This window comes from Dermacentor silvarum, chromosome 8 (assembly GCF_013339745.2).
Source record: "Dermacentor silvarum isolate Dsil-2018 chromosome 8, BIME_Dsil_1.4, whole genome shotgun sequence".
NCBI classification, from domain to species: Eukaryota; Metazoa; Arthropoda; class Arachnida; order Ixodida; family Ixodidae; genus Dermacentor; species Dermacentor silvarum.
The window spans coordinates 90,887,922-90,901,779 of NC_051161.1; the positions used below are offsets into that span (position 1 = coordinate 90,887,922).

General features: G+C 47.7%; 1 protein-coding gene across 1 annotated transcript in view; it reads left to right on the plus strand.

Moving 5' to 3' along the window:
- LOC119462273 (disintegrin and metalloproteinase domain-containing protein 10 homolog) overlaps positions 1–12,797 on the plus strand; it is a 28,552-nt gene extending 15,755 nt beyond the window's left edge. Inside the window, exons 5-9 of the mRNA XM_049672913.1 lie at positions 1,695–1,854; positions 3,176–3,274; positions 3,379–3,569; positions 10,307–10,512; positions 12,603–12,797. Coding sequence (XP_049528870.1) covers positions 1,695–1,854; positions 3,176–3,274; positions 3,379–3,569; positions 10,307–10,512; positions 12,603–12,797 — 851 coding nt within the window. The remainder of the gene's footprint in view (positions 1–1,694; positions 1,855–3,175; positions 3,275–3,378; positions 3,570–10,306; positions 10,513–12,602) is intronic.
- Positions 12,798–13,858: the final 1,061 nt, after the last annotated feature.

Sequence of the window (13,858 nt, forward strand, 5' to 3'; positions counted from 1 at the left end):
CCTGTTCTCGTAAGTGTAATGAAGAGAGAAACTGTTCTTGAACAATTTTTTAGCTGCAAACTAATAAACAAATGCTCACATAATCAAAGCCGGGCTCTTGAAGTCGGCGAAGCTGGTACATAGCAAACGCCCGCAGTACCGTGATTATCGTAATTACACGCTTTAATGGTACAAGAAAAACCAGAAATAACATGCGCCTGGCTTCACTGCCCAAGTTATATTCTAGTGGATTACTTTCCGTTGGTTGCTGTAGAGTGGCCTGGAAAGCTGTTTCTAGTTCGAGTTGCCGAAAACGTGCAACAGAAACGCACTCGTCTGGCTAGGCTGGTGCAATCGATTCAGAACCACAAACACTGATACACTCAGGCGTGAAAGCCTCGGTTCACGTTCGTTGATCGGTACGACTTATGAGAAATTTAGATTCAGAATACAGAATTGAAAATGTAAATACACAATCAGGTGTCATCCAAAATGAAATGGAAGAAACAGAGTCAGTAAATTGGACGCAAAGGAAGGAAACGAAAAATGCATAGATATTTTCAAGAATTGCATGAAAGAAATCAAGAGGGAAGATCTGTACGATAACACAAAAGCCCGATAACAAAAAAAGCCACTGGCTTGCTGATTGAAGCCCGAGCTGGTTGCCTGAGGACAAAAAAATACCTGAGTAACCATTCGCAACGGGATCCGGAGACAACTAAGCACATCCTAATTGAATGCCAAGACACTCACCTAGCGAGTCCAGTAGGTATAACATCCACCTTCCAGTAGAGCTGAGATTTAAAGCGGATCGAAGATTTTAATGGGCAGCAGTCGAGATAAGCAAGACATGTTTAAAAGTATTTCTCGAAAAAAACGTAGGGAAGAGATTTGTAGGACCGGATCCACTACAAGCATAGATAACTCTACAAGGTATAGATAAAAAAGTTTAAGGAAGAGAGAAAAGACTAAGGAGCGATAGACAAAATTCTAGACTGATAAGCATGTTTAGATTAGCGGATTAGCACACGCAGACTAAGTGACTAATTTTGAACAACTCGCTTCGAAGGCGTTGCTATTAAAGTATCAATATCATTATCATGAGCAAACCGTTCGTCGGTATGTGTTGTTGAGTGCCCTGAAGACATGGCGATACTTCACCGAGGGCACTGCAGGGGTTCTTAGCATCAGCATCAGCCAATTTTTTGTGCTCTGTAACACGAAGGAATCTCCTAGCGATTTCCAATTGCCCCTGTTTAGCGGTAGCCGAATCAACCATATGCCTCTAAATTTCCTAACCTCAGCACACCACCTGTCGTCCTCGGCAGCGTTCCCATTCCCTTGGCATCCTTTCCTTGACTGTAATAGCTTCGCTGGTTGTCGGTGTTACGCATTGGATGTTCTGTCCAGCTACACTTCCTCGTGATCACAAAAATAACATCAGGTCACACCCGTTTGCTCTCTGATCGATATGTTATCTTTCTGTCTATTAGTGTTACGCCTATCACCTTTGGTTGCATCACTCCTTGCGCTGTCCTAAACTTCCGCCCTTGTGTCGCACGCTAGCAGATCGGTGACGCCGGTGCCGTTTCCTTCTGAAAGTGCGGTGCCGGTGATATAGTAAAGTGCCTTCACTCAGAACGGGTAAGCGGGGCTAGTTTATGCGCGATTGACGACCAGGCTGGGCGACAGCATTTCCGCGCCTTCCTGTGCAGAGCTGCGGGGCCCGTTCTGCGGCAACTCTATACGGGAGGAGGACGAAGAATGCGACTGCGGCTACGACTGGCGCGACTGCCAGGAGCCTTGCTGCTACCCGCGTGAGCACGGCCTGCTCGACCGCAAGGGCTGCACGCTACGACCGGACGCCAAGTGCAGGTGCGTGCGCCGCCATATTTTAGCTAGCAGAAATGAAAGTGCAATCAAGAGCGCGCAACGTCTTCGGTGATGCCGGACGGAAGGCGAGAATTTCATGGTCGCAAGAGTGCAGCAGCGACGTCCGTCGAGGTAAAGGTTTCTATATGCCTGGTAGCGAAGCTTCGATAGAAGCCCATACGTTCAAAACATGGCGGTTCATCAGCCGTTCATGGGGCTCAGCGCCATCTGTGTGACGAGAGAACACTTCCGGCGGAACGAAAAATACAGTGATGCCATATCCGTTGTGCTCCGACAGCAACTGCGTATTGCGCGGCTGCGCGCGCCCTATCTTGAAAGCCATCTGCGTTAGGGTCAGAGTCTAGGTGCGTCGATGGCTCATACCTTTGTGCGTGCTGCCTTCTCGCCGCTGAGTTTGCGTTGAAGCGATAGCCAGCACGAAGGTCACTTCGCTCGCTGCTGCTGCCGCACTACCTCAAGCCAGCGTTTTGATAGCCAGTGTCCGCGGTCTGAAAGAGACGTGTTTATGTGTGCCTGTACGGCGCTGACACCGTGCTTGTTCATTTTAGTTAGTAAGCAAATGTTTGCAAGATTATACGTCCGTTAAATTTTTAGCCTTACTTCGTATAGCTGTCAACTAATTTGCTATCGCAATCGATGCTTCGCCTTTCGGGTGAAACTGCGACTTTTTTAAACAATCCCACTGAATGTGCTGAGAGCGGCCACAGACAAAGGCAGAAGTGCGCGACATCGTTGTTTTTCATATACCGGGCGTTTTATTTTAACGTTAACAGAAAATTACAAAATTGCCTGTTGCGTTACACTAATCTACCCATTGAGATGGAATGCTAGTATACATTGCTTACACTGGAAATCGGTACGCATTATTGACTAATGAAAGAAAATTCCCTAAATAACTTTGAACCAATTACGTTAGCGCACTTATTGCAATGCATGAACTGAAGCCAGTCATTTCACAAGGCACATTCCCTTGGAACGAATTTTGAAACAAGCACCACTTTTGAGTTAAGCGCAGATAAGCGGACTGTTGTCCCACTTAACTTTTTATCAAAACGTCTTTTTATGCACTGAAACTGCTACTTTCTGCGGCCGCCGACATTTCCCGTCACTGAAACTTTGGAGTAAACTGGCGCTTTTGCGGTGCGCACTTATCAGGAATTTAGCGCGCATTTGAGGAACTAGCGATTCCCAGCGTTCTACAGAAGCAAAAAGAAAAGCATGCGTACGTCGCCATTGTGTTCGCCGGGCGAGTAACCAGCGTGACTACACTATTGTGCTTCTCACTGGTAACATTCCTCTGCAGTCCCACGAACAGCGCCTGTTGCAGCGAGACCTGCCAGTACCGCAACGCGTCGTGGCTCTGCAGACATGACGACGACTGCCGATTCGAGGCCTACTGCGAGTATCCTTTGCGAATCGAAGAGGTTGAGGGCAGGGATTGCGAAACAGCAGGGCGCTGTGACGCAGGCGCAGGCGGTGAGTATGACCTTGACGGCTACGTCTCAGCGGGTGGAGCGGCGAGTGTCCCGCGTCGGCGCAGAAGCACGACGGCGTACTCTGCAACCACGGCACACAGGCTTGCGATGCTGGCGAGTGCGTGCGCTCCGTGTGTAGCGTGTACGGCCTCGTCGAGTGCTACCTCACCGGGACGCATCGGACGCCGGACGAGATGTGCCTCATCGCTTGCCGAGAGAACGGTACGCTTATGACCCTGTATTCCCTTCGGTCGCACTCGTCCGCTTCATTGCGCTGACTGCACTTACACGCATTAATTAGATGACGCATAGAAATAATTCATAATGAAATGTGCTTCCTTTAGCGCATGCTGGTCCATATCCTCCCAACAGGTTTTGTTTGCGGAAAACGTCTGCACACATTGGAACCGTACGAACTCGGGCTGGCTGGTTCATATGACTTAAGATGAAACAACTATACCTTCTTCAAGTTTACTTCAATGCTCACGTTAGCCCGCAAATAGGGCATGTAAAACCAGAACCTTTTAAGATGTCTAAATCAGTTTCTAAAGGAAAATTTGCAGTCGAGCTAAATTGGAAAATACAAACTTCTTGAATAATGAAACCGCCATTCGCATTGAGAACACAGCTTTTGTAAGCGAGAAAATGACGGAAGTGGTCAATCGGAGTGGCGTGACCTATTTTGGACTATGGTAGCTCTCATGTAACATCAACACTGGCTGATTCAGAGAGAGCGACAGAGGAGCATGACACGTGGACATTACGTCAACGCATCTGACTTTTCATGAAGAATTCAAATCGAAAAGCAGCAGTGGGACCTTCAGTGTCATGTTTCCTACGCAACGACGTCCTATACTATCGTACAGAAACAATAACATACTATCTAGACGAATATTCTTTAGATCTAGCTCGGGGAAATACTGCCCTTCATTTGTGTTTTTTCGAGTATACACGCGGTATTTTTACTGGTTTGAATTGCTCACAATAGGAGATTCTTAATGCTACATATAGTTTTTTAAGACCAAAATTCGCAGGCCTGAAGAACATGAGAAAATATGCGAAAACTGTAAATGCCATTAGGTCAATAAAGTTTCACGAATTCATATTACAATTAATAAATTGTAGCACTCATGCTCGAATTGCGGAATTAAAGCCAATCAACATTTAAAGCACTTTTGCTGAGTAGCGTTCCGGCGTATCTGCCCGTAATATTACACGAAAATGTACCGATCATTTACACAGCCTTTTTCCACAAAGCCTGTTTACGAGGACGGTATGGCTCGAGAGCTCCTACCTAAATACATGAAAAAGGAAAACTAGTTTTTTCTCGGCAATCATAGCGTCAAATTTCAAGAGACTTGTTGAACTAAAGAGCAAAAGTTAAAATCTAGTGACTGTAGGTAGCAGATTTTTTATTTAGGTCATCGATTTTTAAATTAAATTGTTGAAAATCAGAAATTTTCGAAGAACAAAACTATCAAGTTCACAACTCCGTAACTCGGCAGTGAAAAGTGATATCATAGCTCAGTGAACTACATATAAAGTGGACGAAATTGATGTATTGTGTGGCTCTCAAATACAACACGTATGTGTGAATAAGACATTTGCAATACCCTCAAAAATATTCTAACCAGTTAAGGAAGAAATAAATATATTAATCAAATTTGACCGCGTTTAATGCTCTAACGAATGTAACTTTCAGAACGACAGTATCTGTTTTAGGGGCGAAGCTCCTTATAGCGGCACCCGTTCGTCCCCGTCGTCGTAGTAGTAGTGTGTAACCAGTCTGAGAAAAATGAGAAAAAAAATTCCGAAGTTGTGTCCGTAGCGCGGAATCGAACCAGGGATCCCCTCGCTTCCGAGCGCGCGGCGTTAGCCCACTACGCCACGAAGCGGACATGGACACACGCACCACGATGGCAATAAATACCCAACATTAACGAAAGACCGCGTTTCTAGCGCGTTTCTAACGCGTTTGGGCTAGCGCGTTACGGCCCGTGTAAGAAGCTGGTGTAAGACGCTGTGGCCTCTCCGCCTTACCTTCAACGCGTTTCGAACGCGCTGCCCAAAGCAGTGGCAAATCAAGTTCAATTCGAGGAGCGTTTATGAATACGGGGGGTATACTCTCTCAGCAGTCATGTGATGGCGTCGGCAAACGCGGTGCGCGTTCCGGCATGTGTAAATGGCTGCGTAAGACGCTGTGGCCGCTCCCCCTTACTAGAGAGTACTGCACGTTTCTAACGCGTTTGTGCTAGCGTCCCCTTAAGCGGGAGATCCGATGATTGCCTCCGGAGCTTCGCTCACTCATCATCATTCACCCCGTGGATATGCTGTGATTTTTTTTTTTTTTGAACGTGAGGAATTTTGGCAATTCTTTTTAAAAAATTCAGGCCCTACATCCAAATTCTGCTCACAACAGTCACTCTAATTTAACTTTCTCTCTCAAATGCTATAAATTTTAATCAAATTGTTCAAGGGGGGCTGTTTCATGAAAGCGTTTCTGCATTTTACATGTATTTGAATAGGTGGCATTGAAATTGGTCCCGAGCTTATTCTTCTACTTAAGCACTGCATAACGCTTGGCAGCACACCGTTCTGTTTAATCGTTTGATTAGGGGGAACAACGTGATATTCTCATAATTCTCGTGCTATGATAGTAATTTTGAAGGAATTTATTGACTAACTAATTAACGAGGGGACTGTCCATTTAGTAGCGATTGCCTGATGTCGACCATTGCCCTAAATTCTGCCTTGAAATAACGAGCGTATCTTACTCAACGCACTATATATATTTAGCAGACGAAAATGGTATCGTTGAAGGAACAGGTAAATACGAAAGAAATCTACGCAAAAAGCTCACATGAGTGGCAGATAGCTGATGCGCGAAGGTCCTTTCATCATTCCAAACAAATTGACTGCCGATTCCAGCACTCGAACCATGAAAGGGTTTCTACTGGTACCGACCGGCGCTGATAGAAAGCTTTGACCGAGCCATATTAGCGCGCAGTAATCCACCTGACCCTGTAATGAATTCTTCCGTCCGGAAGAACGCAGCTGGTTATCGTTTTAACAGATTGTAATGTGATTTTCATGTGCGGTAAAATGGTATGGCTAAAATTTTCGGCAACCTATTCCAAGACGGCAGTTCTGCCTAATAATTTTTCGCTTGGTGACTGCTTTGCACCGCCTCTACAAGCTGCTGAACGGCGCTAGCAATAGGCGATAGGACGCGTCGCCTTGCACACGCGACGGCGTCCCAAGCAGGCCGCGTCGGGCGCGTTGCAATGGGAGCGAATGTGACAGCCGTAGTTGCATTGTCGGCCGCTTGGCTGGGCCTAACGGCGCTAGGCATCGGCGATGGAACGCGTCGGCTTGCACGCGCGACGGCGTCCCAAGCGCGTTCCTGACGCATTCACTCAAATTACTATACTCGCGGACAACTTTCTGTGGCAATGAAGGGAAAGCTACGGAGGCAAAGCGCGCACAAGCGAGAGCGCTTCTGAAAAGAGTCCCTCGTTTTAAATCACGTTGGTTTAGGCTGGGGAAGAGAAAACATAAACAGCTTATTAGCAAAAGTTAAATAAGACAGAGCACACTATACTGAGCGTAAAAGTTTACTTATTTCGTGGCTTTTCCCTTCCGCGTCTGGGCAAACGCGAAACCGTCGCACGTGAAAGCTGCGTCGATTCAGCGTCTGTTCCGAGCAACCAAAAGCACTGTCAAACGCTGCCGGACTACTTGGCGCGATAACACATGTGCAGGCATTCACGCGCCGGTAGCTTTCCCTTCATTGCCACAGAAAGTTGTCCGCGAGTATAGGTAGTACTGTCGAAACGCTCGTCTAGCTTACGCTGTGACTGTGCTGCGTGTGCCGCGTAGGCCTGGCATTTTTTAGGGGCGAAGCTCCTTAGGGTGTGGGTCTGTCCCTCCTCTGTAGTATGTAGTAGTAGTAGTCGTCGTCGTAGTAGTAGTAGGTAGCCACGTCTACTTTTATGAAAAAAAATTCCGAAAGTTGTGTCCGTAGCGCGGAATCGAACCAGGGACCCTTCGCTTCCGAACGCGCGGCGCTAACTACTACGCCACGAAGCGCACATGGACACACGCACCACGATGACAATAAATACCCAACATTAACGAAAGAATGCGGGTTTATAACGCGTTTGTGATAGCGCGTTACGGCCCGTGTAAGAAGCTGGTGCAAGACGCTGTGGCCTCTCCGCCTTACCCCCGTATTCATAAACGCTCCTCGACTTGAACTTGACTTGCCACCGCCTTGGGCAGCACGTTCGAAACGCGTTGAAGGCGGTGGCAAGTCAAGTTCAAGTCGAGGAGCGTTTATGAATACGGGGGTTATACTCTCTCAGAAGTCATGTGATGGCGTCGGCAAACGCGGTGCACGTTCCGGCATGTGTAAACGGCTGCGTAAGACGCTGTGGCCTCTCCCCCTTACTAGAGAGTACTGCACGTTTCTAACGCGTTTGTGCTATAGCGTCCCCTTAAGCGGGAGATGGTGCATTTATAATGAAGGGCGCTGTTATAAAATAGGAATGACGTCACATATGGCGCGTGTCATTGGTGGAAGTCAATCGCTCGATTTAGTGCGGCGAGACTGGGCGAATTACAAGGAAGATTCACGGTTTACCGATGATTCCCTCCGGAGCTTCGCCCACTCATCATCATTCACCCCGTGGATATGCGGTTTTTTTTTATTCTTCTCAAGGTATTTTTTTTTTTCGTGAGTTTGCTTTTTCTTGCCGCTGTTCTTTCCGTTTTTAATTTCCCCTTACTTTTCCCCCAGTGCAGGGTAGCAAACCAGAATATCTACGGGTTACCCTCCCAGCCTTTCCCACCCCGTTTCTCTCTCTCTCTCTCTTTCTCTCATTTTGACTATGCAATTTGCGGATAAATTTCTACAGGATATAGAAGACCGCTAAGCTCTTGCGGTATGATGCAATGAACGGTGAGGAGTCTGTGGCTCTCAAGCGTAGAGCCGCCTGTGGATCTGCGCGAATTCTATAATTAGACGCAGCCAGCACGATGGTGGTTGAATACGCCTTCCCCTACTGTATATTGTAATTTTATATTGTACTGTTCCTTTTGTGAAATGTTATGTGTCAAAGCCAGGCAATAAAGAAAAAAAATAGAACGGCGTGGCTCAGTGGTAGAGTATCCGCCTCCCACACAGCGGGCCTGGGCCCGATCCCGGCGGAGAGCGGGTACTTTTTTTCGCGTGCGATAGCGGCTACGGGGCGGCGGCGGCGGCATCATCGCGACCTGAAACTGCTATTGGAATGAGCCCATAACAGCTTACGCGGTAGTAAAATCACCGCCCAAGCACTCCGTACAGCTGGTTAAACAGCGAAGCTGAAACGTGCGACCCCGGTGTTTATGACTGGGATAATCCCGATGGTTCATTAAAGTATTTCTTACATATTGGTTCCGTCTTTGTGTTTCTTAATGAGGTTACACAAACGTTCGGCTGCGACGGAGAGAACGACGTCACTGACGGCGCAGTGCGCCGTTGTCGCTTGCGTTTGATGTCTCGAGTTTGCTTGGCGGCCTGGATAGCAGCATCCGCCCGCCCATTGCCGCTTGCGATTCTTCGAAATTAAATTGCTTCAAAATTAAATATGTCCGTTACGTAAGACAATGAATGGCTCATACCCCCTTAAGCAATGGGTCATACCCCCGTCAACGCGGCCTCCCCATTACGACGACAGAAGAGAAGTGAAATTCAACGCCGGAATGATGAGCGGCAACGCAGCCAGTTGTGGAAGAAGACGACGACGACGACGACGATGAACGTTGGAGCAGTGGCACGAGCACTTGCCGAGCACGAGCGCGAGCGCGAGCGCAACCCGAGGGGCGCCAACGAGCCAGCTGCGGAAGAAGAAAGACGACGCTTGAGTCAATGCTGATGATGATAGTTTTCTCTACACAGGTGATTTCACCTAGCCATATAAAGCTTCGCTTTAAAAAAGAGAAGAGGTTGGAAACGTCCGTGAGAACTATAGTCTGTCAGATAGTCCGCTCGAACGCAAAAACATCGAGTGCCTTGACTGACTTGTTCTGTGGCGACTGCATAGGCCGCCGTTTCAGGACTGTCTGCTCCGAAAGCGGCCTGTCGTCAAGACGCGCCAGCGCAGTCGCGAGTGACTGCCTGTGTGCGCTGTATCGGCGACAATGACAAACAACGGGTTCGATCGTTTCCTCGTCGCCGCAGTGGTCACACGCAGCACTAGTTCTCCCATCCGATGCGGAAAGCAAACGACTTCGTAAATGCGACTGCCAAGCCACAATCGGCGAAGTACCGTTGTTTCGGGTCGGGATAGTCCAGGTGGAGGTCGAATACAGGCGAGATGCGAATGAATTGGGACATACGGAATGTGTTACAGGATAGAAGGCTTATTTAAGCAGGAACTAAGGGACTATTAACGTGAGGTGCGCTCCTTAAGCTACTTCTCTGCGTTGGGTGAATAAGAGAGAACGAAAGTTAATTACTGAACGAGCATGATACTCGCAGCCTACGAGTACTGAGAGACAAGACGCTTGTTACGATCGAATGCAGACAATATCCCTACGGCTTCATTTACAGCGTGAGGACGCCCATATAGGCACAAAAAATCATCGTAACAAACCATCTTGTGCAAACGGGCCAAACCCCCTTCTACTATTCAATAGCTACGATTACATGAACCCGATAAAGTCGGGTCGAGTCTCCTTGCCGGGGACGAAAACCAGCCATCGAGTTAATGTAAACATTATAGCGAGTAAGGCCGAGGGAGCTTCGAGGTGGGTCCTGTCAACCCGGCTCCATAGGTGTAGGTTAACTCTTCTTGGCAAGACGCATGTAAACGCAACCACGTCGGAGTGGGTCAGCTCGATTTCTGACTCGACCCGCGCTCGGGTATAGTGTTCCTGTAGACGAAGCTTATGGAACTGGTCACTCCGGTGTGCAGTGTCCGACAGCGTTTGCATGGAGGCGTGCCACTTCGAACGCATGAAAGACTTCTGCAAGAAAAAGATGGAGCCCGGGGCGCCGTGTGACGACCTGCGCGGCTACTGCGACGTCTTTCAGAGGTGCCGCCTGGTGGACGCCGAGGGAGCGCTCGCCCGTCTGCACAGGCTCGTTTTCGGTGGACGCGGCCTGCGCAGCGTAATGGCGGTGAGGGCGAGGCAGCAGGGGGAAGAAGTGCAACATGTACAGCACAGTGATGCGGCACATCTTGAAGCGCTTTCTAGACGAGCGCAATTTGAGTATAACTCCACCATTTCTTTCAATAGACGGTGTTAAACTCGAACGTCGTCTCAGACTTGAATATAAAGCGTAGGTAGTACATAACGCAATTGCAGCTTCACAAATGCAGTCAGTACGAATGCTAACGTGTTTGTTTTTGTGTTTTTTTTTTTTTGCAACGAATACTGAGCGAAGAAAGATTAAGCGATGTGGAAGTGAAAAACGAATGATCGTTTGGGGCTTGATGGTGGTGCCAAGACTTGACACATGCTGATACCTTGATGCCATCACAATGCCACTATGACACAGGTGTCATTAGGATTATAAATACGCGTTCTGATACAGAAGCTCATTGCTTTTTCCCCCCCGGTTCTTAGCTTAAATTCCAACGAATTTTTACACAATTTCACGGGTCTCGGGAACTCGTATGTTACAATAAGTGTGGTGTATGCGATGGTTCTGTGAGCCTGGAGAAATAGTAGTAAAATATATTATAGACAATAGTGCATGACTTCGTTTATATATCTGCGCTGAAATCAACACAATCATTTAATCAATGGCTGACGATTATGCGGTACTATCTATTATGTGGTCGTCGTCGTGCGCGCCCGTGAAATTATGGCAGGGAGAGAAGTATGCGAAATGTAGCAAGGTGTGTGTACATTTTTGCAAACACCTTGAGTGCTCCACCGTACATTCGCCAGTTTCGAGAGTCTCGGTTAATTATGGTGATCCAGCACCCTCACAGTTAACCCTGCCTGGATGTAGGGTATGTAGGAGGACTCCATGAACGCTTCAACACTTCACGTGCGATATTTCCCACCTGACACCGAATAAATCACAGTGTTTTTCATTCTAGCCTCTAAGTGCATCCTTATGGTTTGCAAACCTTACTTTCGCCACTCCTTTCAGTTATAAGATGACATACGTCGGTCAGCAATAGCGTCAATTTGCAGTTACTGCAACAGCTCACCCGTTCATACAACGCGAGGCGCTCCTAAACTTCCACGTCATTGGTCCCACTTAATTTTTTTGTGTGTTTTGGGAGTGTGACATAGCGTTTCGTGATTTGTGGTGGACGTCTCACCGTATACAGCTGCCTCACAGCTGCCTTCTCTGGCAAGGCTACCTTGCATATTCATTAGTGTTGGACAGGGCAACAAAATAGACTCGTGTAAGGGCCGCAGCCATGTAACGGCCGTAGCCCCAACTTGGCAGCCCAAAATTTAGGGGAAGAAATTTCCAACGGAGGAGCATTCGCGTTCGGTGTCTCGATTCCGCGCGCTCGCATCGGCGAATACTTGTGTGCTGAGTACTTCCGCGTGCCGCTACTAGATGGCGAAAGCTGCGCGTTGACCTCTTATGCAAGGGTACGTCTGGGAATACCGGGTGTGCGCAAGTCGCCTGCTGCGGCAGCAATATCTTTACCAAAAAGTTCGGTCCCATGTAAGGGCCGCACCTTGTCAGAATTGTGCAAAAAAAAAAAATAGTGCGGCTCTTACGAAAGTTTATACAGAAGGTGAAAATTACACGATGTTCATGCACGGACTCGTTACAGGTAACGGTAGCCAAGATGGCCGAAGAGTTGCTTGCGCACTGTCATATCGATTATCTAACGATGACAATGATCAACTACGGCAGGTACCCACCACAGTGGTGAAGGGACGAAAACATACTACGAAGGAGTACTCTACGCAGAAAAGAATGCGTGAATAACCTGTACTTCCGAGGTCAATAAATCAATCGACGCAATAAATCCTACGAAATACATAATAAAATGGCGCAGTGTTATACAATTTGGGTTACAAATAAATTAAACCGTGTCAGCTCACCTCCGTTTTCGATAAAGTAAATCGGCTCATAACAGTACAGTTAAGACAACGGCGAATGCGCAGTCAACCTCGTCGTGTCAAACCTGCCTGTACGTATAGCTGACAAATGCTCCAATGCACGCGTACGGGGCAAACATAAAGCCGGAGTGTTCCCGGGGCTCAATACAGGTTGTCTATTCGTTGCAGGAATACTGGTACTTCACGCTGTTGGCCGTCTTGCTGGGCAGCGGAGCCACGGCGCTGTTCATAAAGTGTTGCGCAGTGCATACGCCCAGCAGCAACCCACACTTCAAGGGCCCACACAGCATCGTCGAAACCATGCGCCGACCCACGAGTTTGCTGCGCACGGGACTATCCCCTGGCGCCACTTTACAGCTATAGACTATGCTTCACATCAGTGGACGATCGCATCAATTACGCACGCTGTTAACTACGTATTGTCTTGGCTGTGTCTATTTTGTTTTCTGACAATCTCTGTGTAGGTTGAACGACGCGATCGCATAAGATTACGTCACAAGGTCATAGCTTCAACATTACCGCTTATACCAGATAAGAAGGAACGCATCACGATAGAATTAAACGTTTAGGATTCATCAAATGAGAATGACCTGGAACGGTTTTGTGGAAGCTAAGAAATATAATTTAAAGAAGAACCAGAATCAACAAACCATAACAGATTGCAGCGCTAAGTTTTTCGTCAGATCTAACCGCAAGGAGGAACAAACGAGTTATGAGCATTGGTCTGTGATGACAAGAGCTTGGTGGCGCAACCCACCACCCCGTTTCAATGCGGATCGACGCTCATAGCATCCATCCATCCATCCACTGAGACATTAGAAGCCCAGGTGGAATTTGTACGTCCCGGCTATAAAGCTAAGTAGTTTAGAATTGTGCGAACTGCAGAAAGATGTGGCACAGTTGAAGCAACCAATACGCCCCAACGAGGTTATAATGTTCTGAGAGTGCGCGTGATGCAATGCAACTTAAGTAATAACTTTCTAACCGTGAGCTGAAATTTATGTAAATAAAGCATGCCAATGGCAGGAAGGTCTGGCGCACTGAAATTCGCATGCCACCCGGTGAATCAAGGCAACGGTCTCAAGTGGAGGCAATGTTTATAGCAAGCAGGGAGCCGGATGAGACTGCAGGAAACCTTAACCCCTGTGTCTGCCGCTATCTCCGAGAGGTAATGGCCCGGAAATAATGTAAAGCGATGGACGATTTCAGCAAAAGTGTACTCGAATGGAAAAATAACGAATTCGACACAGCTTCAAGGAAGAAACTGACAGATGTGTTGCTGGAACAACAAGGCTACTCAAAACAGCGAAGAAAATTTTCCACGTGCCTTGGCAGCACTGAGCCTCCAACCTGCAAGGAGCTTCCTGTTCAGTGTCTTACACCCAGAGAACGTATAAAAACATCACTCCAAAAAAAAAGCGTCT